The sequence below is a fragment of the Aspergillus fischeri genome, genomic scaffold (genome assembly GCF_000149645.3).
Source record: "Aspergillus fischeri NRRL 181 1099437636245 genomic scaffold, whole genome shotgun sequence".
NCBI lineage: Eukaryota > Fungi > Ascomycota > Eurotiomycetes > Eurotiales > Aspergillaceae > Aspergillus > Aspergillus fischeri.
In genome coordinates, this window is record NW_001509773.1 from 260,699 (window position 1) to 285,834 (window position 25,136).

Consider the following 25,136-nt stretch of genomic DNA (forward strand, 5'->3'; position numbering starts at 1 on the left):
AGGGGCGTCGCTGGTTGAAGTTTCTCGGCATGTCTTCCATTGTACATCATTCTATTCTCTATTCTAACGGAATAGCCGCTTCTACGAGATGTTACGGGATCTTCCACTGGACTCACCGCGCCTGTCCATGGTGACTCCTGCGGCTCTGGAGGCGGTCCTCAACTCACCACTTGCTTCTTCAGCGCCTCTGAGGACAGGAAGAAGATCCTATATGTGGTTGCAGTCTCCAGGTCGCGCACTATCCATGTCCCGAGCTCACCCCTGACGAAGAAGATGAAGATGTCTTTGGTCAAGATTTCAAAAAATACTTTAATGTTGTCGTTGAGAGCCTTTTGAACAATTTCTACCCATGGTCGCGCTGGATATCATGAACTTACCGAGATTGACGGGTCGCATGCGACATGACAAGGATATTGGTGCGATACGTATCGGGGAGGGATACGCCATTGTCTGTCCAGTTGACCAAGCTCTTCGGTATTTTGTATTTTTAGGCCAATTTTTCAGTAAGTGCCGCCGCTCTGCTGGAGATCGCTGACGGGATTTGTGAGACTGCCAGGTGTACCGACAGCTTCAACAGACTGAACGAACGATCGCTGAGATATCGCTTCTATTATCTCAACTGACTCAAAAAGTAATCCAGATTCAGAGGATTGCTGAGCGGGTGAAGAGGCACCCGCCATAAGGCCGTGTTGAGCAGTGGCCATAACGGGGAACAACATTTCCAATACTGAGCCTCGGTGCTGTGGCGAGTGACTCGCCTGATTTAGATTAGACTAAGCGGACAATATTGTCTAAGGATCATTGACTATCCCAAAACAGTAATTTCTGTGCATCCATCCATGGGCCAAGGCGCTGTCAGGCAGTGCAGAAATACGGATGATCAGCTCTTGGCACGCAGCGGGATGCACATTAATTACCCTTTTGGGACTAGCCTAGAATCGACCATTGCCAAAAAGGGCATACCATCATGTCATAGCCACGGCAGGATCAAAAGCATTGTATGGAGAAATTCACTTCCATAATGTATATATACAGGTTCCAGCACTTCAAAGGCCATTCCAACTGAAAATTCAATTCAGCGAACAGCTCCAATAACATAACCAAACCAGTCATGGACAAACTATTCTCCAAAAATAAATCCCTCCAGCCCGTCTACACCTTTACCCTCGACAGCTCGGCGGAGACAATCACCTGCGCAGACAGACCAGTCTTCCAGCTTGCGACCCAGAAATCAAAACCACATCTCACCGTCTCGCGTCTCCCACCGCCAGGGCCATGGTCTCCAGCGCCTATCCCCATCGGAACCTGCACCGTCCACAAGTTCCCCTCTAGCAAGGTGGACATCACACTTCACGGGCACGAATTCCTGCTCAAGCGCGATCTCCTCAAGAGCGATAATCACCACTTCGATTACCCGCCTCTAGGGCACTTCAAATGGAAGCCAGATGCATGGGGAGGGAGTAAGCTGGAGCTGTTTGACAGTGAGCGGCGGTTGTTGGCGAGATACCACAAGAAGCTATCTTTGAAAGGGCAGGGGCAGCAGATTGAAGTGTTTATGCAAGGGGACGAGCGGTTCGTGGAGATGGTAGTTGTGACGGCGCTGGCGATGAGGCATTATATTGAGGTGGAGAATAAGGATATTAAGAAGGTGACCGACATTCTTGATGCTGTGGCGGGGGGTTAGTTGACTTTAACCATTATATGCAAATTAATACATGTATCATGTATACGCCATAATTTAACGAGACTACGCCTCCAAATATACATCTTTCATGCCCTTGGCCACATGAGGATTCCGGACCAGTCGATCATGCCAGGTCGTCAACTCGGGGAAGCGCTCAAGGTCCAAGTTTGCCTGACTCGCACCGGCTACATACGGGAAAACAACCAAATCCGCCAGTGTACTGCATCTGTTAGCACGCTTCACAGTTGATGGTAGGCAACAGACATACCACTTCTTGCCAACGAGATACGGACTCTGCGCCTTCTGCAAATGCTCCTCGAGATGCAAATACAACCGCAGGGCCTTCCGCGTAAAGGTTTCCCCAGGACTATCGCCGTGGATTGTCTTGTTCAGGAACGCAATCCAGTTCTTCACCTCCTCTGCTTCCTTGGACCCCTCTTTGTATGAAAAGTGGTGCTCAGCGTCGTATTTCGTGAGAAGGTAGCGGGTGATATCCGACAAGCTGGATGCACTAGCCTTTTTCCCTTCGCTGGTTACATCGAAGAGGACAGGGAGGCTGGTGTATGCGCTTGCATCGTCGTGTTTGATTTCTTTGATGCTGTGGACGAGGTGGATGCAATGCGGTTGTCTGTGCCGTTAGTACTAGCATCTGCAGCATGCCACGCATAGCATACCCGATGAGCTCGATCAGCATGGCGATGGTGGCACCCTCTTTGGTCCGTGGTGAGGTGTAGAGGGCGATGCGCCCTCTCTGTTCGTTAAAGACGTTCATTGCGACAGCTGGAGGGATAGGTGACTAAAGAAAGATGATTACAGGACAAGAAAGGGACAGACAGCAAAAGATAGATAAGCTCCAGGAGAAACACGTGCGCATGCAGCGAACATTCTTCAGTTGTCCAATCTAGACCCAATCTGGACCCAATCAGGCAACCCTCAGGCCATCTGTGGAGTCAACCAATCAGAGTGGAGGCATGGGAACGTGCTCAGGCCAACCCCGGATCAGTGGCAATTAATTGGCCAATCAACTGCTTCACTCAGGTGGAAATATAGGTGGATATGGAGAGAGAGAGGATAATGCTATGGAAAGGCACTGAGATGAATGACGTCATATATCATGAACATAGGAATTTTCCACCAGACAATGATCAGTCACTCTGATAGATATATTATATATAGCACTTTATAGACAGTTAGACGTTAGTGCTACATATTACTAAATATATATTTATAAAATAGCAGTAGCCTACCATGGGTAAATCCACGAGCTAGCAAATATATATAACTACATATTGCTACACGGTTATACCTGCTGTTTAGGAAACAAATCCACATTGGCTATGATATTAGTGATCTATGTAGAATATACCTCCTATTACTCCTGCAGATAACCCCACAGATCCTCACAAGCATCCCTCAACGACTTCTCCGTCGTCCACCCCAACTCCACCGCCGCCCGCTCCGCACTGGCAACACACGACCCAACATCCCCCGCTCTCCTCCCCACCACCCGTCTCGGAATCGTCCGCCCGGACACATTTTCCAGCGTCCGCACTAGCTCCAACACCGAATGCCCACGCCCCGTCCCGAGATTAAACGTGCGGAACCCATCCCGCACGCGGCCCTCCCGCGCCGCAGCCAACGCAGCCGTATGGCCCCTCGCCACGTCCGTAACATGGATGAAATCCCGGATCGGGGTGCCGTCAGGCGTATCCCAGTCACTCCCGTAGATGAGGAGCTCGTCTCGTCTACCGGTGAGGATATCCACGAGGGCGGGGACGAGGTTCGAGGGATTGATCTTTGGGTCTTCGCCTAGTAGGCCCGACGCGTCGCAGCCGATTGGGTTGAAGTAGCGCAGGGCGACGATGGTCCAGGCGGGGTTTGCGCGGGCCACGTCGGCGAGGATGGCTTCGCCGAAGAGTTTGGTGCGGCCGTAGGGGTTTGTGATTTGGGAGATGTTGATTTCCGCGGGGTGAGGCGCACCTAACTGGTTGGGTTCAGGTTGGTGGGTGCATTCTTCTTCGTGGAGGATGGGACGGTTCTCGGCTAGTTTGCCGTAGACGTTGGCTGACGAGGAAAAGATGAAGGTGGTGATGCGGTACTGGTCTAGCAGGAAGAGGAGGTCGACGAGCCCGTTGATGTTGTTGCGGTAGTACTTGAGGGGGGTGTGGATGCTCTCTTCGACCTGCTTGAAGGCTGCGAAGTGGATGACTCCAATGATTCTCGATTGTCTTGTGGATAGGTCGAGCTGATATGCGTCGAGGAGGTTCCTCATGGCGGACATGTCGCGGTAGTCGACATCGTACAGCGTCGCCTTGGGACAGTGGCCATCCGTACTGTCAAAGTGCAGTTTCGCGGCCAGCAGGATCCGGGAGAATACATGGCGGTAGCTGTTACTCAGGTCGTCGACGATGAGCACATTGTATCCCGCTTTCAGCAGCTCCAGACAGGTGTGGCTGCCGATGAATCCTAGGCCGCCAGTGACAAGGACATACTCCTCGCCATCACTGACAGGTGTCAAGGTATCAAACCCATCCGCCTCGCTGTCTGGGGTCGGGACTTCAGAAAAGATCCGAGGAGAAGCAGATGGGCTTCCTTCAGAATGTGAACTTGAAGTCATACTGGGGAAGGTATACCGTATCACAGCAACCAAAGGAGCGACTTACTACAGTCTACAGCCCGAGGCTCATCGCAGACAATAAGTCAATGGTTCGCAGTCATCCTCGTCATGAACATGGCATCCACGTTTCCATGACTTCATGTCGATGATACTATTTTCATCTCCAGCAATCCAGCTGGATATGATAGCCGAGACATGGCTGTATCTGGATTCTGATATGTCAGGCCATGACTCGTACGCCATAAATACATACCGTAAGTACCGTACTCCGTACCTTACATCTGAAGGATTCGATTCATACGAGGAATATACTTTCCTTATCGCACCGCCATTATTTGCCTAATGCCAGTCTCACCGTCATGGACTATGCAGCCGCAGTCAGCTTCTGCCGATGCGCTGGCGATGCCAAGTAGGCAACTACGGATATCCAACGCCATATCAATGAGGCGTCGGTGCATGTCTCACCGTTATCGACCAATTGCACCATCTTATCCACGGCACAGAGCCAAAAGTGCGACCCAGCGATTCATTGTGGCGCCCAGCTATGGTGGCTTCCACTAGGGCGTGCTAACTTTGGCACCAGTGACAGCTAAACCCGCAAAAATGACAGATCTATTCGATCCATGCTAGCCTTAGGCTCTAGACCAGGATCTAGATTCTAGACTCTAGTCTACACTACCTCCGAATCTGAATCGCGTTTCAGCGCAGGCATCAATTGCATCCAACTGGTTGGTCCAAATCGCTCGTAAAAATCCCCCTCCACCTCCGTGACAAACAGATACGCCGCGCGATCGCGCAATTCGCGCACCAGGTCCGTCAACTCGCGCACAGGCACCGCACTGATCATGTACCCGCATCGGGCCCGATCATAGGGCAGTTCGGCGAGTCGACGCTGCACCTCGTCGGAGCTGTACCTCTCGTACGGCTCTTCGCAGGTCAGAATCAGATCCGGACAGGTGTCGGCCAACCCGGTGTCGGGGGGTGTGCCTGGGTTATGGACGACCTACCAGCATCAGCCCTGTCAGCAGCAATCCCATGGAAAAAGAAAAACCCAAAAACTAAAAAAAGAAAAGAAAGGAAATAAAAACTTACCATCCGATCGCGCAGAATTCCCCCGTTCCCCTTGATAAACCCTGTACAAGCACGCAGGTACTCCTCCCTCTCCTCCGAATAATGGTTTGGCGTTTCATCGAGTAGAATTCCACCTAATCCTAAACCATCGCAGGCCGACCAACTAGCATACCGGTCGATCTCCTCGTAGACCTCCTCTAGAGGCTTATCGCAGTAGTGGATACGAATGTAGCCGACGGTGTAGACGTTCGGGAAAGCGTTGAGCTTGGGGACCTCGCGGGCGTAATCCTTGTTCGGGGAGGGGAGGTCGCCCGGTCCGCTGTTGGGGTTGACGACCACCAGGAAGTCTAGGTCGGGGTGGGCAGTTATACTGACGAAGTGAATACCAATTCAGTATTGTAATTTGTATAATAGATTTTAGGAATCAGATTGGTGGACTCACGCGTCGTATAGTGGAGCCCATGTCGTCGTTGATAGAGGGTAAATGTACAATGGGACGAGAACTCCCGATTTTGGGGGCATTGTGCCGACGGTGATGGAGTCGTAAGATTCAGTAAAATGGCGAAATGATGGCGATTGATCCAGGCTAGTAATCGGTCAGATTAGTCAAGCGATAGTGATGAAAGCTAAACAGATGCCCTGACTGACAGGGGCGACCTGCGACCGCACATGTCTATCTATCTATCTATCTACTAGTCTACAGGCTCCCACTAGGAGATAGCCTAGTGCTGACGATATGCAGAGATCGAGCCATGTGGTGCCGTTGATAACCAGCCGTGGTATCACATTTTCCTTCTATGCCCGATGCCCGACACTGCCTATCAAAGCTTGGTCAATACGATGTCTCAGCCTGCCAGTCACTTAACTATCCAGTATTTCCGGAATCTTGACAAAGCTAATTGATTACCTGTGATTACCTGGATGTGATATCAAAAGTCCAAAGTCAAAACATGTCTCCCCGCATCCAATACCCATGGTTTCACCCACGTCAACTGGGCATGACAGCACATAAAGTGGGTAACTGTGGGTCAAAGCTCTCGTAGAAATTCTGGCTCAGCGTTGTGAGAAACACATATTCCGCGCGCTCGCTTAGATCCTGGACCAGACCGCGGAGTGTGCCATTATTCATGGAAGGCACCGAGTGGATCATGTAGCTGTAAGCCGTCCGGTTCGCAGGAAGCGCCATCAGACTCGCATGCTTGGTCTGATACTCCTGATAGGACTGTTCAAAGACAACTGTCACATCGGTCCCGTCAATGTTACTATATCGGGAGTCTGGGATCGCGCCCGGGTTATGGATCACCTAATGATGAATCATTAGTTGAGCCTCAAAGCATGTCTCGTACACTCGGAAACTTTGAGGCCAGGCCTGGACAGCGTACTGAAACACAAATACGAAAACAGAGACATGCTCACCGTTCGGTCTGGCCTCAGCCCAGAGGCGTTCTTGACCGCTTCATTGATCGTAGCCAGGTATTCGGCCGCGGACGTCGTATACTCGCTGGGCACCTCGTCGAAAAAGATCCCACGCATGGCAAGAGTTGGCGATACCGCTGCCCAGCCGGAGTAGATGCCCACCTCTTGCAGCACGGTGGTCAGATTCCGGCTGGCATACCCTGTGCGCACGTATCCGACCGTCCGCACATTTGGGTATGCATTCAGCCGCTGGATCTGGTGTGCATACTGCGAGCTAGGCTGCGAGCTGTTTCCCGGACCACTGCTGGGATTGATGATGATGGTAAAGTTGAGATTGGGGTAGTTGTTCACTCTGACGACATCAATCCACCAACTCTTCTGGATCTGACAAGGGCAAACTTACTCCTCGTACAGCGGGTCCCACGTACTGTCGGTCTCTGGCCAGATATAGAGGGGGAACAGAATAGTAGCCTTCTTGCCATGATGCTTTTTAGGCAGGAGAACTGCCAATGGCACCACAATGACAATAATAACCACAATGGCAATGGCGATTCCGATACCAATCCACAGATTGCGTCGTCCTTTAATTTTGGAAGCAGCCATTGTAGGTGAGCGTGGTGGAACGATTGGAGTGAAGAGCACGTAAGCCTCTCGACAGTGATGGTAACACGCAGAGGCGGATCTCCAGCAACAATTCAAGCGATATCGATTCTCTACAAATACTTGAGAACGAACCTTCCTCGCCTCTCCAGCCCGATCCCACCGGACGGCCAAGAGTAATGGCAACTTCTGACGAGAATTAGCGGCTAAGACCAAGACACATCCAGACCCTTGACTCGCTAGACGTATGCCAAGTCCAAACTCAGACACTGATCGCAGAGTCATAGACTCGTTCCTGATAAAGAATTATTTTTGGATCGAACCACTGCAGCACTAGCGCCGGTGTAATTTGGTCTGTTTCCTATCGTAAATTTGGGCGCCAGAACCCGAGCTGAAATCAAAACTGAATTCTCTTGCTTCTTTAGCCCAGGCAGGCACTCTGTAGCTCAGCCACCGTCCAGTCGGCGAGTATCTGTCATAGAGATGCATCACTGAGTTCGTCAGGCTCTACTTAGGATAGTCAGCTGGCAGGGTGGTGGCTTCGGCCTTATATCATCGTCATATAGATCCGCACGCCCATGCACCTGTAGTCTTGTGCATATCACTCGTTATCGCGTCCCTGATCCCCAGTTCATTTGCCATGGGGACAGAATATCTGGGTCTCCATGCCATTGGATGGCATGGAATGCTCAAGACCTGGTGGGACAAAGTACTTGCCGTACTACTGTTGACCACCATCGTCCTGGGCTGTCTATACATCCTGTTCATTATTGGCAAGAAGCTTCATGCTCGCTGGAAGGTATGTTCCCATCTCTCTCCCTCATCATAAATACTGACCACCTGATATAGGGGAGACGCCAACTATCAGCCGCCCCCGTGGCCGTCACTCGTTATCTTGACCGCTTGAAGAGGGAAACGAAACCTCTCCGTTCGCAGAGCCCTGCAAAGGTAGAACTAAAGACATTCGGAGTCTACCTTGGGTCCATACCCAGCCCTCCCAGCTCAGAGCAATTGTCCATACTGTCGCGATGGGACGTTATCGTGGTCGACCCTCTTCAACATGGCGTGGTGAGCGGCATATACAATTATTGTTCCTCCGCCCACGTCCTTGGTCGGCTGCATGTTCAAAGTTTGGTAAACATCGAGACAAGCATCACAATCGATGAAGTGATTCAAGGCTTGTGTGTCGTTGCCCAGACAGTCATCTCGAACTTCAGCCATCCGCAAGGGAGGGAGTCACCACTTCACGGAGTCCTCCTCGCAGACTGGCAGAAGCATTTCCAACCAGTTGTACTCAACCAATTGGTCCAATACCTCAATGGTATTGGCCTTGACGTATGGCTGGAGATGTCACCACCTGACTATCTCAGCGAACGTGAATGCCGCGACATCGACGTAAGCCGCATTCGCGGCGTTGTCTACCGCAACGGTACAATATTTCCCGACGGCAACCAGCGCGACTACTTTCAGATGGAAAAGATGCGGACGGTTATGCGAGTTGTCGCTGCCCAAAAAGCCATGGGAGGCTGCACTCACGCCATGTGGGAGACAGTCGAGGATGACGTGGATGTCTCCCACCATGTCCTCGGACGGACCTTCAAGTGGTGCGGTTACAACAGCGCCATGACCTGGATTGGTCCTCGGTCCGCTCTGATAGACGCCGAAGTTGCCGCTCGTCGGACAATCAAGAATGAGCCCCTAGGTGCATTGATGTGGTTGAAGGACGATATTGTGCTCAAGGCCCACGACAACTGGCGCTTCAATGACAAGGTGAGTATCCACTCCATTGTAGCAGATGCTAAGGCTGACGTACGTGCAGGTGACCACTGTCTCAGCTGAACATGATGCTCGCTACGAAGACCTAAGGACCTTCATACCGGCTCTCCTTGAGAAAATGACCATTGTTCCTCCCACAAATCGGTCACTGGTTGATGCGCGCTCGATTGACATCGATGCGGTTGATTGGCCATCAAAAATGGACTACGCACACATGAATCCCTTCTCTGTCTCTGCCGATGGTGTTGACTACACCGGTCTGGGCTGTTTCCAAATGGGTCATGACTGCTCTGAAAAAGACATCAGTGACCTTCTCGAGGCGCAACGCAGCATTCGCGACCTAGATCTTCTCGACCGGATTCAAGTAGAGGAGCTGCGCCGTATGGCGGCGGACCTGCGTGCTCTCCTGAAATCGCAGAAAGCTTCCATCAGTGCAGGTGCCATGTCTGCCACGATCCAAGAATTGATTGATCTGCTTTCTTCTGGAAACGGTGCAGAAAATGACAAGCTTCGGATCTGGGTCGGTTTACACTCCGGATTTCGCACGCGCAGTGAGACCCAGGTCTGGGGCATGTACGAGGCTGATGCCCTCACGGGCTCGTTGGATATTTTCATATCCGGAAAGACGGTCGATAGGACAGGGACCATCTTGCACACTTTCCTATCGCGTCGCAAATTCAGCCGGTACGAATGCCTCAAAGCGGAAATCGCCCTCGCGGATGCCAGAAACACTCTTTCTTCCAAATGGGACCTCCCGCCTCGACTGGTGAACGACATCGAAGACCTTAGTCCCGCAGAGGCCTTGCTCTGGATGCAGCGGTTGACATTGTCGACATGCAAAGAGTCGTCCGCTTTAGTAGCTAAAGTCCGCACTTGCTGTGAATATCAGCTGCTGGAAGTCCCAACTCTGAGCCAGTTACGAGCTATGACTTCGACCGGTTATCTAAGCGGGGAAGTGTCGGCCAAGCAGCTTGTTGAAGGGCGTCTGGCCTGGTATCATGACCAGGGCTGCGCATCCCTCGAACCCAGAAGTGCTCTGGCGCTGTTCGAAGAGATTGACGCTCGTCTTCCTGAGGTACTCATCGAGGCAGACAGCACGAGTCTGGCAAAGATTACCGAGGTCATGGAGGCTATTCTGCAACCGGGCCAGATTGATGTCAGGGCAGACTTTCTGGCCCTGTCCGTCTTCTGCGCTTTTCGTAAGCTGGCCGTGAACGAGATTTATCTCGAGGTTCTTGATCGTAACCCTCGTCTGAACCTTCACCATGTGCAAACATCTTGCTTTGCTGAAAATTATGCGGTCGGGGCCAGATGTGATGCTTACATCGACATGACGCCCAAGGCCATTGGCAAAATCCTGTCCGATCGTATCCGCGCATACTATCGCCAGCACCAACCACCTAGGCGGGAGGAAGCTTTCACCGAGCTTCCCACTGCTTATGCGTCCATGGATATCGATCTGGATCCCAATGGAGGACAGGAGGACCTCCCATTATCTTACCGCTTTACGTTCCTTGGCATCTTTGCGGTTCCAGCGCTGATCGATATCACTCTCCTGACGACCATCGGACGAGGCCTGTATCTCACAACGTTCATGAGCAATGATGATAAAACATTGGCGACCACTGCATTGATGGTTGCGTTGCTACTCTGCGGTGGCTTCGGCGGCTGGATCAGCTCGGGAGGCAGCTACTATCTATATGCCATGGCCTTTCCCGCGATGAGCATGTTCGTCTTAACCCGCTTCATCGCCGGTGTAGCAGTTGTCTCCGTCGGAGGTATCTTTGCATTCATTGGGATAGGAATTGCAAAAGGCTTTGTGTCTGGTGTTGTCTTTACCGCATACCTGGTGATGCTGACGATATATCTGATGACGCTGTCTGCACTGTCAATCTATCAGCTCCCTGGATTCCAGTTCCAGTCGGTAAGTTTTTGCATGCACAGGATAACAGGGATAGATACTGACGTGTTCAGGGCCGCACGGTGATTATGAGCTGCATTCCTATTCTTTTCGTTTCCCCCGTCCTTACGATTTGGCTTCAACATGACATAATCATCTATCCCTGCGTACTGGCCGTCTTTTTGACAGCACTATTGCTCGGTGCTCGACGTGTAATTGCCAAGTGGAACAATTGGTATCTCCATATTCCCTGCATCACCGACGGCCAGGTAGTCGACTGGTACCAGAAGACGTATCTCGCCAGTACGTCTACTGATGATGCCGATAAGGAATTGGCATCCACTGCCCTGGCCCGGCAGACATTGTTGGCCTGCGTGCTGAAGGAACGAAGACGTTGGTTCTGGATCAGATCCACGGCTGACCCGTTTGTCAAGCGTCTTGCTGAAGAATATTCCGCGACAATGTTCCTGCTTGTCTGGTACTGCAAATTCTCAAGGACCAGGCTTCCTCTTGCCTACAGTCCTACGTGGAACTTGCAGCTTAAAGCCGCCGTTGATACCATGGGTGACATGCAAAAGGGACTCAAATTGCATAATGCTTTCCTTCACTGGCGGCACACAGGGAAAGACGTCTGGGGCGGAATTCTTTACTTCATCATCGCCCTCATGGACAAGTGGACAGCCTTGTTCACTGGCGAAGGACTGGTCGGACTATCCTCCGCGTCAAGTGAGACATATCGCTTAGCTGTAGGCTTCGGCCTATGTTACTATCTGATAGGTGCTGTCATCCTCGACGGCGTCTCACAGCCGCTGTGGACGCTGGCACATCAGAGGACACCTCAGCCAATTCCTTCTCTCGAGTTTCTGCGAGAGGCCACACGTAATGACGCACGCGCTCGACGGGCGCTGTACTGGCGGAATCTGCTCAAGTTCTCTTTCCTCCATATCTGGGCTATTGCAGTCACTTGCGCTCTGGTCTGGTCATTTGAAGGCTCCCGCAGTGCCACCATCATGTATTTGGCGTATATCGGTGCATATACGGGTCTTCTTTGGTATCAGTATAACAGAATTTACACTGGATCCCGATCGGATCGGGCACTCACCGTTGGTGCGATCGTTGGTTTCCTGGCTTGCATCCTGCTGCGAGTCCTCCCGCGGGAGTTTGCTTACAGCGGTGTGCTCGGGCTGGCAGTTGGCACCTGGACGACGGCGATTGTGTCTTTCCTCAGGGCTGACGTTGCATGGTCCCGTGGGCAGAAATTGACCGGTGTTGATAAGGACAAGCATGCGGTAACGTACACCTGCAGCACATTGGAGCCAGACCCTGATTTCTCACAAACCACATTATCAAATACTTTTGATGCGATCCGTGCTCTTTCGCCCGAGCTCCGGTACAAGTTGGATCCTTCTCAACACCCTGGCGCGGAGGTGATGCAAATCCTCCGTTCGAAGGGCGAGACCAAGACATCACCCAGCTTGCAACGAGCCTTTCCCCAATCAGAGACAATATTGCATCGCGCAGCCGAGCTATGGCAGTCAGGAGAAACAGTTGTCGAGCTTGTGTCGGCACGTCATCTCTTGCTGCCGCCACAGGACCCTACCATGCGCGCGATCACACAAAGAACAGGAAATCGGCTTCACATCTTCATTCTGATCAGCCTCGACCTTGTGGGGGATGAGTGGGTTGTGAACATCCGGCGCAATTGCCAAGCTATCGCTGAAACTCTCGTTCAAGTCACGGCTGAAAGTCGACTAGGACTTTCGCGTGATCATGCAATGCTAGCAGAACTTTTGGTAGCCCAGCATCACGACAGTGGTGCGCTTGCCGTTCCCGAGGGCATCAAGCGCCAGCTCGAAAGCTCTTCGCTTGAAAGGAAACGGGTGATCGCCAACGCTCAAAAGACAATGCTGCGCCATCTGCTTCTGGGAATGGACCCCGACAGGGAATGGGATCTCATGCCTCGGCATATCCACGCCTTCTTGATAGAGAGAGTATGCGGCCAACCAACTCGTCTTTCTGCACCAGATGTGGAGTGGATCCGTTGTCGAGCTGGCACAGCCGACGCAGTTGAGCTTCATTGTCTCGTTGCGAGGTATAGCTTGGGTACTTCCCTGGCGGTACTTGTAGGCCAGTACGCCGGAGCGATCGCTGCGCATGATGAGGACTTTGGACCCAGGTCAGATTTCCGCGACTCAAGCTATGATCAACTGATTACCACGGTGTCATCCGAGATCGAGCTCAAGAACAAGGGGTTTATGAAGTTTATCCGAGTCACAGTCATGAGGTTTCTTCAGAAGATTCAGACCTGTATCAAGTTCACTGTGCTCTCCTTGGTCGCAGATCCCGAGTATCAGCGGGAATTGAATTATATCCTTCGTGGGCAGGCGCTGGTCATCTCTTGGCCCATCACATGGATTCTGACTGCGATTTGGTCTTTCTGCAAGGCCTTGCAAGACCTTATCCTCCCCCTCGTTCTGGTATGTTATCCTTTCTCTATTCATGGCTTGAGCTAATATTCTGCAGTTACATGGTCGAGACAAGGTTTCTGCCCTGTACAAAAACATGAAAGGACAGAAGACGGTGGTGGAAAAGAACCGTATCGTCCTTGAAAGTTTGAACGGTCTCGCGACTTGTTTCATGCATAGGGAGCCAGACGGTTGTTCTCGTCTCTACCAATACTCCGGTCGCCATGAGCAAGAACCGAGTCAACGGCAGAATCTGGTGGCCATCAACACATACACCGACAAGCTCATTCTTCGCAGTCGGGAAGAGTATGACGGCAAGGGAACGCTGCTGAACGAGTTTGTATATGATTATCCTGAGACGTCTAAGACAAAGCTCCCCATGCAACGGCAATGTCTTGCTGGCGAGCTGGAGGGACAAGTAGTACAGTACGACAAGCGCGGATACATCACCACCGGCTCCGCCATGAGAGGCGTCAATCCCGTTCAGTTCCAGTACTGGTACCGCAAGAACGCCAAGTTCGACGACGAGTTGCTTCGTGCCGAGTATGTCTTTCCGCATATCAAAATCAAGGTCGCATGGAGTATGCCTCCACCGACGCGTCCGGAGCGCCTGGACAAATGGATCCCGTATCCACGGGTCACCGAGGCTGTGTTCATCCAAGATGGCGATGTCTACAATGCTCAGTGGACGTATGATCACAAGTTCCATCCAATCATTGCGACCACTCTGAACGGTGAACACATTCCCACGCCGCCCATGATCTGTGACGACTGGTTCCATGTTCTCGAGAAGCCAACAGGGTGCACCTTCTTGCATGACAACCCCCTTGTCTCGTTTTCTTCCACCAAAACAAACATTATTGCCCGCCATCTGCGATTGAACGTCAAGCAATATCCAATTCCAACCTCGCGTGCTCGGACACATCTTTGGAGATCATGGAAGGCCTCCAAGGAGTTTGATGCGGTTACTGCACGGTGGCTAGACGAGATTCTGCTTCGATCTGATCGTATTCTCCGTCCGTACTGGAGGCGGCGTGACTGGGGTCGTCTCGACTCAGCAGCGAACTATCTTGACGCCCAGGTAGACACCATTCTGGCTCGTGTCGATATTGATCCCGAAATCAGTTCATGGACACAACTGGCCTTCAAAATCAGCGACCTGTACAGTTTTGGCCAAGGGGGTGACGCAAGGATCAACACACGTACACTGTCAACTCAGCTACAAGATACCGATAGCGAACTGCATGTTTTGGCGATGGACACCGGCACCTGGCCCAATGAGCCAGGAGGTGTCTCTGCATGCCGAAGGGACATGGTCAACGATCTGAAGCATATCCGGTGGCACATCCTCGCTGAGGCGGCCAATGACTTTGGCGTCCCTCGATTCCAGATCGAACGGAATGTGCAGTCGCTGACTGTTTTGCCGCAATGGGGTCTGGACTTCCTCAACCCAACACACGGTGTGTTCCAAAATTGTTTAGATTCCGCAGTGGTCGAGAAGTCATACGACACCACGGTGGCAGATATCCGACGCAATTTCCTCCCCATTCTGTCCAGCATAGTTCGGTGTTCACGAGCCGTCCAGCTCACCTGCTCGCATATCGAGGAAGCGACACGTGCCCTGGTGGACTTGAACACGTATTTTGAGTCGTCCCGCAGTTGGAACGATGTCTGGATGAGTGATACTGTCAAACAGGCGTGGAGAGAAATGTGGCTCAGCGAAGACACGCCCGGCGCTGTTCCTGTTTCACAATGGTTGAATTCCGAGAGACCCACGCTACTGCAGCTTGACTCGGCCTTGGACATGTGGCACCGCTGTAAGTTGTTGATAATTCCCTCGCCGGCTTGTATTCATGATCACTGACTGCCGTAGATCTCTTCATCTTCTCCATCCCCGTTCCCGACAAGATCCCGGATGTTTTCCAGGTTTCGCATCATTTCACGGGCGCTACATACGGCGTCCTGTGCAAGGTAAAGCGTCAATGTGCCTTGCATGTTTGGGACCATTGCGTCTCTTTCCGCGAGATGACCACATTCCTGTCATCAGCTGTGTCCTTCGATTCGACCTTTGTCAATACCACTCTGATTGGCTTAGGGCATCTGTCGTGCGTTCTGATCCAGCATCACGCAGATGTTGTCCTTCCATGTGCCGAATACTTCAATCCGGGATGGGAAATCGAACTAGGAACCTGCGAAGGTGCCCTCCAGCATCGCCGGACCTTCCGTCGAAAGATCGACCCAGTTGTGAACGGGATCACTAACATGGACAAATATAAGCCAATTGAGACGATCAAGACGGCCACCCCGACTGTAGTCATGTTGTCACATATTCGGTATGTCCTTCAAGACTTGAACCGCAGAATTTAGTTAGCTGACATCTGGCAGATATGTCAAAGACATCAAGACAGCGATCATGGCAACTGACCTCATTGTCAATATCTGGGGCTTCAAGGATTATCGGCTGCACATCTACGGAGACATGGAGCGCGCGCCGGCCTATGCGTCGGAATGTCAGGAAATCATCGCATCGAAGGGCCTGCGTGAGCATGTTGTCCTGAAAGGATTGGGAAATCCATCTGTGGTCCTCCAAGACGCTGTAAGTTGTATTCTGCCATTTCCTTTTTGTGGCGATATGGCTGATCCAGTACAGTGGTTGTTCATGAACTCGTCCATTTCCGAAGGTCTTCCATTAGCCATGGGCGAGGCCGCCTTGACTGGTGTCCCCGTGGTTTGCACCGACGTCGGTGCATCGTTTTGTGTGGTCACTGACCGCGCCACTGGTAAGAAGTTCAGCGAAGTGGTTGCGCCCAACGACGCTATATCCCTTGCCAGTGCTCAGATCAGGGTGCTGGCATTACTGGGCCAATGGAGCGCTTTTGCCGAGGACGAGGAGGGCTATGTACCCCCAACTTTATCCCTGCGCCCTTCGCGTGAGGAGGTAGAACAGATCACGAGGCGTATGTACGACAAGGCCGAGCAGCGTCGAAAACTTGGCATGCTGGGTCGCTCGAACGTGTACAACAATTTTTCGAGTGATCGGTACCTCCGGGAACATGAACAAATGCTCTGGCTGGGTAAGTACCAGAGCCGCAGCTACGTTGCTCGAGGACCGGGGTCGTCGAGTAACTCCAGCGGGTTTTTCAAGGAAAAATGGAAGTCATCGATTCTGATTGAGCAAAACGAGATGCTTTTGACCCCAAACTCGGACACGTGGTGGACTCCCTTCCGCCCCAAGTTGAAGCGAGGAAGTCGTTTTGGGGGCGCCATCGAGGGAACTTCGGGAACCCAGACACCTGTTTGACCTGATATAATTTTAATGTATAATCGTCTGTTTGGAAGTCTCTCACCCGATGTATATATGCATATAGCGCATTCATTTTGTTCGTGGTAATTGAGCATGAACTAGAGCTTCCACGCGGTCGAAGCGACATATATAGTTGCAGCAGTCCCTACCTTCACGCTTGCAACAGTTCTGATCATCTTCCTGTCGCTACTCACCTGCAACATGAAGACTTTATTACTGGTGTACTGTAAGTTGCTCGGAAACATCAAGAAGAGGCACATACCGCATGTTGCCTTCGAAGTCGCGTGTTCGAGATATCAAAGGCATATGCGGGGCTAGGAGAGTAACCATGACTATATTGCTGCGCTCTAACATAGCTGCGATGACATTCGTATCATTCATTCATGCAAACCAGGATCTGTGTCAATAGATACTTGAATAGTGCCCGTAACGCAAACACCACATAGCCAGCTATGCTAGGCTTCCGGCATCAGTTGAACTTGATGTTGACTGGTCGCTATGTCAGAAGGGACACACATAGTTAAGCTAATCTTCCCAGATGCTAGGTTGGTCACAACTATGCGACCAGACTGGGATAAACACTGTATGACTCCGGCGAGAAAATTAAACTCTGCTCTTGTCGTAGCCTTTCCGGATCAACATAAACTTTCAACCCCATGCTCTCATAACCCAAGTAGTAGACTCTGAAAACGACGTAGATCTCTGGCTCTTCCAGTTCGACATTACGATCGGTCCACATTGTCTGCATCTATGGGTGACTGTTAGTAAAATGCCTATTGCAATAGGGCACGATGGAGGATCCAGGGTCCTGAATCTTACTCGTCTGTACTGGCTCTTGCTCATGAAGAAAGCACTGTCGCACTCCCCTCTCGTCGTCTTCACTTCTATATAGTACGTTGGATTTGAACCATGCCACCGTGCGTGAGGCAAATATCCAGCGTCAATCAGAGTGGTGGTTAACGTTGAGCTGGTGTCGCGGTAAACTACGTCTGCAGTCTCGAAACCATACCAGGGTGCAAGATCATGGTAGTCGGGATGGACGGAGATATGCTTGCGAATGGTGCTCCGCCAGTTGTCACGGCTAAACCCTGGAAGGTTTGATGACGACAGGAGCTCAAAAACCTAAATATTACGAATTAGTTAGTTCGGGTTGCAGCAGAAGGGATGTAGAAGGCTGAGTCTGACAAATAACTCTCCTGCAGCGCCGATCTTGATATCGTGGGCAAGTTGATTCTCAGATCGAACTCCAAAAGCCGATTCATGTGAAGTATTTGCACTACTCTGCACTGTGCTCATTGGGCGTTGCAAAACTTCAGAAAGTGTGAGCGGACGAGCCAGTCCGATGATTTTATCGAGAAGCTGAGTGTACGGATGATGCTCGGAGAAAGACCTGGGCACTCCGTCCGGGGATGACCAGTCAGGAGATGGCACAGTGGAAAGCCTTGGGGGTGGAGCTGAAGTCCTGTTGTGGGCGATTATTGTCCTCGGTAGGTCTAAGGCGGCTCCAGGGCTTGAGCGTGATGAATCTCGAGGTGTGTACATACCATCCCTACTCTCCTGAGCCTCGTCTGACGCAGAGAAAACGTCGTCTTCTTCAATACGACCGGGTGAGATTGTCGTGTCTATAACTTCAGATTCTGGTAGTAGAGCGATGTCAGGAGGAATCCGAACGATTCCATGGCCGTCTAGACATTCATCGATGAAGTCCTCCGGAGTGAGAAAAACCACTGTGAAAATCAATGGTACTGCAGAGTCCCTCTGAAGTCCAAAATAACGTCCCAGAGCCTGGGGAAGGTCGTGGCTGTAGCAGCGTCGACGGTCATTCTGGTCCCTAGGGATGTAAATGTGTAACACATCATTAACGTCCGCGATATGCACCGACCCCGTATCACTCTGTACTCTCGCCGTCACTTCGTTTAATTGAAGTACAAGTGTTTTGTTAAAACCAGCGCTTTCATAAACAAGTATGTTTTGCAGTTGTCGGAGCCTCTGGCCAACACTTTCTTGGCCGTCCTCACTGTAATGTAAGATGCAACTATAGTCTCTTTAGCACCGTCTCGGGTAACTACGGCTACTAAACATACCGGTAAATGTGTGTCGCCCTTTTGCGGAACAGCCGTGTTTCCCTGGAGCAGTGCTCGTGGGATGGCTGATCGACATCAGTCTGCTCCAGGACTGCCGTTGACATGTATCGGTTCTGCAGATCGATACACCCCAGGAGGTGGTGCAAGCGCCAGACTTCTTCTAGAGAGAAGTCCAGAATGGGAACTTTGCCCCGAAAAGCGGAAAGATATTCAACCCGGTCTGCAATGAAAAATGTATCGGTGGGTTTTAATATCTCCACAGTGCCATCGGGCATTGCTGCTGGCAAAAATCTAAGATGTGAAAGACCTCTGAGCTCATCTGACCCTGGTCGCAAAGCATTGAGGTTATAGATGGCAGTTTTGACCGCACCAATATCCACAGCCTCATTAGATGCTAATCTCCTGAGTTGCTCCAAGTAAGTCGCTGCTGTCGGAGTTTGCACATTCAGAGAACCGCGGAAGAAGCTCTCCAGCTCCCGGTACACAGCGCTGATGCCATACTGTACTCCAATTCTTGGAGCGTCTGTCCATACACAGGATTCAGGCGCAACCCAAGATCCTTCTGTCGGAAGATAGACCAGTTTCTGTTCCATGAATTTGCTCCTAGGATTAGATTAGCCCCGCACCAACTTTCATGCCACATGCATAACTCGTACAGTATCATAGCGCCATCATCAGGGTTCTGTATATTCTGCGAGATACAGTTGTAAATCGTCTTCAGGTCGTCCGGAGCAACATCCGCGTTGTCTTTGCGCCACTGAAGCTCGTCGAGGTACGTGCTGACGTCCGCATCACGAACAGAGAGTATATCCTTAAACAAACATGCCACATGTGGATCGTTGGAGTATTCCGGGTGAGTAGCAAGAGGGTGCTTCGTCCGAAGAGAGGGGTGTCCGTTCCAGACACAATCTCTGAGGAATGCTAACTCTAGTATCTCCCCTGAACATGAGGGGATGCAGACACTTTTCCAAGTTGTGAAAATCCTGCATGAAGCTGGTTAATAATGGTAATCTCAGCGTTTGAGCAAAATACATACTCCTGCAATCCGATGGGACCATCGGAAAACCGAATGAAGAGCTCCTTATACATCCTGAAGAAGACGGCCTGTGTCTGGATGGTGTGATTGGCTTTTCTCTCTAGGCCGCAGAAAATTTCCCCAAAAAAGTTGATATCTGCCTCTAGTTTAACCCCAAATGTGGTTAAGAACTCCCATCCATCGGTACCATCAGTTGCTATGTTAGCAGGAATGTCTATGAATCTATCGAAAATCTCCTGGAGAGTTGCGTCGGAACATAACCGCTGCATCTCCTTAGATGGATAATAAGTGCAATCTAGATAGGTTTGGAATTGATTCCGGCAAGGAACTTGCATATCTTTCAAGGCGCTGATCACGCGCGGCGTGAGATCTGATTGGAGGCTGCTCCAGTATGTTTTCAATAGTCCTATCAGAGTCATGGGTCGATATTCCAACATGTGCGCACACAGCGTGGATAATCCATCTGTCCGGGGACTTTTCAGCCTTGGGATGCGGCGAACCGATGCCACTTCTTCCAGCCACTGCTCCCAGGTGCGCCCGTTACTGACCGTCCCAGGTGGTACAGCCTCAATATATGCGTGGTGGATAATACGCATTTCAAAAGGAGGACAACTCTGCTTGTTGACCCCACACTGCAATTCCTGGGCGAGGTGTTTCGTGCCATATTCTCCCAGGGTCTCGAAGTATAAGTCGTCCTTGATGATTTTGGCACCGAAAGTGACAAATGCGCGGTATACCTGTTTTCCAGACTTGTCCATGATGAAGATGCGATTGTCTAGCGTTTCGTCTTTTCCCAGGGTCTTGAAGAGATACCTCAAATGGTCGACTGATTTCTCTAGCGTGACCCCATGGCGTACATCGTACAGCTTCAGAATAGACTTCACTACTTTTTGTGCCTCACAACGGGCTATTCCCAATGTTTCGAGCAGTTCCCGTCTTGCTTTATCTTCTAGCACGCTCCGTTTAACGATTCGTATGTCTTTTAGGCCCTCGGGGATAGGAATCCCTCTCTCATCATCTGGGAAATAGACTGCAGAAGACCAAGCCGGTAACAGGGACCCGTCTGAAGTGGGTATCAGGGCCATTTCTCTTATTCGTTTAGTCAGAGAAGAGCCTGCCGGCTGCCGTTTTAGAGCGCGCAGAAGCAGAGTTGCAATTCTGGTATGCCAATCATCATCCAAACTCGAATCTAGGAACCTTGGCGCTGAGCCCTCAAGGTATGGTTCCAAACGATCCAAGATGGATTGGTACGACAGGTTCCTCACACCAAGTTCCATCAAATTCTCAGCATGTCTGTTCCAATTGTATGACTGCGCCAGGTAAACCTCGGGTTCGATATCGTCCAACAGAGGGTGGCCATGGCGATCGCAGTGCTGTGATGACAGGTGTTCAAGCTGGGTTGGGGATTTCAAGATACCTCTGCGGGAAAATAGAATTTTGGATCCCTTTAGGCGGTCGAAGATCATCTCTCGAAGACAAGCCCAGAAGGGGTCGCGAATGTGCGTCCCCGGAAGATACTGTAGCCATTCATATCTAAGCGACGTATGCTTACAGAAGTAGGCGACAGCTTGGAGAAACAAATGGCTAATACCCTCGCGGATAGCATAGTTTCTATCGCAACGATGGATCCCTTGTCGACTGGCTTGTGTGATAAAGTCCGATTGGATGAGAAACTATTTGGCTATTAGCGGACTGTCTTTGATCAGAATCCTGAGCAAGAGACATTACTCACATTGAACCCCTCATCATGCATCGGGAGGAAGGAATACACATACTGGGCCTGAATGAGAGGGCTGCAGTCTTCCTGCACTGGGAACGCCAGGATTAGGTCAACCTCGGGTTGCCCAGGGCGACTGGGATGCTGTGGGAGATTGGAAAGGGTGGTCTTTTCAAGATGGTAAGATTTCTTCAACTGTTCTCCATTCGTCTCTTTGGTAAGTGTGATCAAGTGCTTTGACATGTCCTCATGGCGCTTGAAAGATATCTGAGACTGCAGGGGGGGGATCTCAATAGTGAGCCTCTGCAGCTTACGGAGAAAGAGCAGCATCGTGTCCGGGATCTCACTCAGCTCTGAAGCACAAGCCTCGAAGTCGCTTATGTTTGTAAGAAAGAGGGTTATTCGGGTGTTCACACCAGGGGGTAGCTCCTGAGGCTCCTCGTTGAACGGAGTGATCATGCCTAACCCACTACCCCCCTGGTGGTGCTCAAAGAAGAAGGAAAAGGGCCCTGACTGGATAGATACTTTGTATGCAACCTTGAATACAGATTTGAAGCCAATCCCTTTGTGGCCGATATAGCCGCCAGTTTGTTTCTTTGAACTCTGGTGAATGCTGCATATAGCCCGCACGTCATTCTCAGTAAAACCGTCCTCGTTTGAGTCCACAGTTATATAATCTTTATGTAGAGTGAGATGGAGAAATGGCTCCTCCGCTTGACTAGCAGCATGGCCATAGCAATTATCTTCCGCGTTCTGGATAAGTTCGAAGAGGAACCGCGTGTCCGTGTCGTACAGTCTTCGGCCACGTGTACAATCGATCTTCCGGCTATAGTCTGCAGATTCTTGTAGGCTCTCAATGACTCTTGCGGCAGCGCTTTCTGAACCTCGGGAGGCAAGCCGCCGTTTGTCACCTGGATGTCGTCCACAATCGCCTGCGCCTGCTCAAGGGACAAAGGTGCCATTGGGGAGTTGAGGATGCAAGGTGAAAACAATAACAGTCTATTGCGTACTGATTGCCTCTTTTGCAAGTTTTATTGCGAGGATGCAGGCTTGTATAGCAGCTCTTTGATCGAGACACAGGGCGAGGGCGAGCTGAAACATTGGCATACAACAGGGGCCATCCGGTGACCATAACAGCCTCTGGGTCGCGCCCCCCCCCTGGTAAGTAGTGTTCCTCCTCTCCCACAGAATCTGCCTTGGCGGCTGCGAAGTTGGTATGCGGCGCAGGCAACTTGCATTTCCTTCCACAGCTACATGTTACATACCAGACTAAATCGACCGGGTTCATCTGTGAGGGGTATTCTTAGAATAAATGATTGGATAAGAAGGCCGGCATATTCCGTCGCTTTATGGAACCGCTAAATGGGTAGCCCAATCATATTAATCTGAAGAGACGCAGTGATACTTAGCGGCGTCGTCGCCCCGAGCTAATAATAAATAGTATAGCATCCGACAGTAGCGCGTCAAAAGTTCGAATCCAGTGATTCCAGTGTATTTACCGCTAGGCCCGATTGGTAACCATGATATTTTATATGCAGATTCGAATCTAATGACTCCATCTAATACTATGGGGCTCATAGATACGTGAACGTATCTGTGGAGATAATTCTTTGTGAGTAGCCATAATATTGATTATCATTTGAGAGTGGTATCGGAGTTCGAATCTGTGGACAGAATATTAGGGTTGCATTAATCAGGCCTAGTGGTGAATACGCTGGATCCAAACTTTTGACACGCCACTGTAAGGAGTCGAACTACTTCTCACGCACCACCACAACTGCTGGAGACCATATCTTGTGTTGGTTGTAGTGCTCGGCATTCTCAGAACCAAAGGCTAGGATGGCTGGCTGAACACAAAGAAGTATCCGTTTCCCGTCCAGCCTTTTATCATCTTCGTCGAGCCGATGGAGCCGATGGGCACGCATTATTGGGTTTGAAACTGTAAACGGTGGTAGCTCTTCCAGGCTTTGACAGGTCATGAAAGCCCGTTGAGTCCACAGGGAGAGTGCCAGCTGCGCGGCCCCATCATACAGTGACTGGAGCTCCTGAGCCCGTTGGTTGCCAGCCTCATGATTTTCAACATTGCGAAGAAGAGTGCGAGCGGAACTGTTCAAGAATCTGGTCACAAGCCCTCTCACTAGCTTCTTGGTCATGTCCTGTAAAAAGGTCTCTGTGTTGGGATCCCTTGTGATGGAAAGATTTTGCAATGTCAGCGAGCGCCAAGTATGCGCTTTTTGCTCATCAGCTGCTTAGCCAGTTCCTGTTAGCTTCCGTCAGCGGCTATAGGATTGATATATCCTACGTACCTTGGATCATGATGCGGTATATGCTTTGAAAGTACCCTGCTGCAAATATTGTGTGATCACCGTCGATCTTTGGGAACGCAAAAAAGGGATCTGTAAATATTTGTTCAAACAAATCTTTCGCTAACAAGGCGTGTAACAGAACCATTGGGATTTTATTCTGCGGGATGGAGATCTCTCTCATCGTTGTGTTCCAATCTGGTTGGGAGCAGTATTCGGTTAATTGACGGATGACCATATCTTTCTCAGTTTCGGGGACATCCTCCAAATCTGCAAAGGAAATTAAACAGTTTTTTCTGGCCCACGACCGTATGCTCTCTGTCAAATTGGACAGCTCATCCCTAATGGACTGGTCTTCCTTAGGAATGTATCCATTGTTTGCTACCATTGACTGGAGAGCATTTTCTTGCCGTGCAACAACTATGTCCTCCAACTTTTGGTGCTTATCTTGTATCTGAGCTAGGTTGCTTCGGAGTTCCCAAATAACCGCATCCCGGTGGCTCAATTCAACCTCTTGCTGCTTAATACGTGTCCTGTATCTGGTTAACTCATTCTCTAGGCGTCGGATCGCAGCCTTGCTTTCCTGAAACAATTGGCTGTGTTCCGCATCCATCTGGTCAATTTGAGCACTCGGCTGGCGTGTTTGAAGGTGGTATTTGGCATCTCTTGGATGGATTCCATCTTCTAAGTCACCACCATCTTCATTCACCGTGACCGGAGACAATGGAGCCTCGTGAGCAGGCTGTGGCAAGGCGTTGTGTTCCGGACTGAGTTGCTCCGCAGAAGCAGGTAATGGATCTTTCGCTGAATCTGATCCCCATGGCAGCAAAACCTGCCCTATAATCAGCAACACTCCTGTACTAAGTGCCTAGTTGCTAGCAGACCTTTCTGAAAACACTTGGCACTCCCCAGTGACTTCCCTTTTTCTGTAATGTAGACTTTGAATGGTGATCCTTCCCAATATCGCTTTCTTTCGGTGTGAGGTCCCTGTCATGAACTTGTCGCGGGCTTTGGGTAGGTACCTGTACCATGAGCGAGTGAGACTGTGAAAGTTGAGCGAGTGACAAGTATTGTATCTCACTCTTCGGCGGGTTCGTCTATTTGCGGAAACCCCCTTGCCCTCCGTCGTGTTACCGGTCACGTCCATATTCTCACGTTTATCA

The 25,136-nt window shown here is 50.8% G+C and overlaps 8 protein-coding genes across 8 annotated transcripts, besides 1 other annotated feature; 2 read left to right on the forward strand and 6 right to left on the reverse strand.

The window, feature by feature from the left end:
* Positions 1-1,111: 1,111 nt before the first annotated feature.
* Positions 1,112-1,684, forward strand: NFIA_102200 (uncharacterized protein; the record flags this gene model as incomplete). The annotated part of the gene is made up of 1 exon (XM_001266632.1): positions 1,112-1,684. The coding sequence occupies one exon, from the start codon at positions 1,112-1,114 to the stop codon at positions 1,682-1,684; it is 573 nt and encodes a 190-aa protein (XP_001266633.1).
* Positions 1,685-1,747: 63 nt separating this feature from the next.
* On the reverse strand, positions 1,748-2,456 carry NFIA_102210 (glutathione S-transferase family protein; the record flags this gene model as incomplete). The annotated part of the gene is made up of 3 exons (XM_001266633.1): positions 1,748-1,904; positions 1,953-2,312; positions 2,359-2,456. The coding sequence occupies 3 exons, from the start codon at positions 2,454-2,456 to the stop codon at positions 1,748-1,750; spliced, it is 615 nt and encodes a 204-aa protein (XP_001266634.1).
* A 600-nt stretch (positions 2,457-3,056) lies between these two features.
* NFIA_102220 (NAD-dependent epimerase/dehydratase family protein) lies at positions 3,057-4,301 on the reverse strand (the record flags this gene model as incomplete). The annotated part of the gene is made up of 1 exon (XM_001266634.1): positions 3,057-4,301. The coding sequence occupies one exon, from the start codon at positions 4,299-4,301 to the stop codon at positions 3,057-3,059; it is 1,245 nt and encodes a 414-aa protein (XP_001266635.1).
* Positions 4,302-4,971: 670 nt separating this feature from the next.
* Positions 4,972-5,894, reverse strand: NFIA_102230 (spherulation-specific family 4 protein; the record flags this gene model as incomplete). Its single annotated transcript, XM_001266635.1, has 3 exons — positions 4,972-5,304; positions 5,394-5,742; positions 5,815-5,894. The coding sequence occupies 3 exons, from the start codon at positions 5,892-5,894 to the stop codon at positions 4,972-4,974; spliced, it is 762 nt and encodes a 253-aa protein (XP_001266636.1).
* Positions 5,895-6,044: 150 nt separating this feature from the next.
* Positions 6,045-6,064: a microsatellite.
* A 296-nt stretch (positions 6,065-6,360) lies between these two features.
* NFIA_102240 (spherulation-specific family 4 protein) lies at positions 6,361-7,391 on the reverse strand (the record flags this gene model as incomplete). Its single annotated transcript, XM_001266636.1, has 3 exons — positions 6,361-6,675; positions 6,789-7,140; positions 7,192-7,391. The coding sequence occupies 3 exons, from the start codon at positions 7,389-7,391 to the stop codon at positions 6,361-6,363; spliced, it is 867 nt and encodes a 288-aa protein (XP_001266637.1).
* Positions 7,392-8,028: 637 nt separating this feature from the next.
* NFIA_102250 (glycosyltransferase family 4 protein) lies at positions 8,029-16,830 on the forward strand (the record flags this gene model as incomplete). Its single annotated transcript, XM_001266637.1, has 8 exons — positions 8,029-8,187; positions 8,238-9,158; positions 9,208-11,088; positions 11,139-13,541; positions 13,588-15,346; positions 15,403-15,862; positions 15,915-16,125; positions 16,180-16,830. The coding sequence occupies 8 exons, from the start codon at positions 8,029-8,031 to the stop codon at positions 16,828-16,830; spliced, it is 8,445 nt and encodes a 2,814-aa protein (XP_001266638.1).
* Positions 16,831-17,389: 559 nt separating this feature from the next.
* NFIA_102260 (uncharacterized protein) lies at positions 17,390-22,632 on the reverse strand (the record flags this gene model as incomplete). Its single annotated transcript, XM_001266638.1, has 8 exons — positions 17,390-17,581; positions 17,653-17,955; positions 18,019-18,868; positions 18,918-19,520; positions 19,574-19,900; positions 19,954-21,626; positions 21,686-22,466; positions 22,532-22,632. 8 exons carry the CDS (start codon positions 22,630-22,632, stop codon positions 17,390-17,392), a joined length of 4,830 nt encoding a protein of 1,609 aa, XP_001266639.1.
* Positions 22,633-23,424: 792 nt separating this feature from the next.
* On the reverse strand, positions 23,425-25,120 carry NFIA_102270 (uncharacterized protein; the record flags this gene model as incomplete). The annotated part of the gene is made up of 3 exons (XM_001266639.1): positions 23,425-23,807; positions 23,977-24,805; positions 25,055-25,120. 3 exons carry the CDS (start codon positions 25,118-25,120, stop codon positions 23,425-23,427), a joined length of 1,278 nt encoding a protein of 425 aa, XP_001266640.1.
* Between the last annotated feature and the right edge of the window lie 16 nt (positions 25,121-25,136).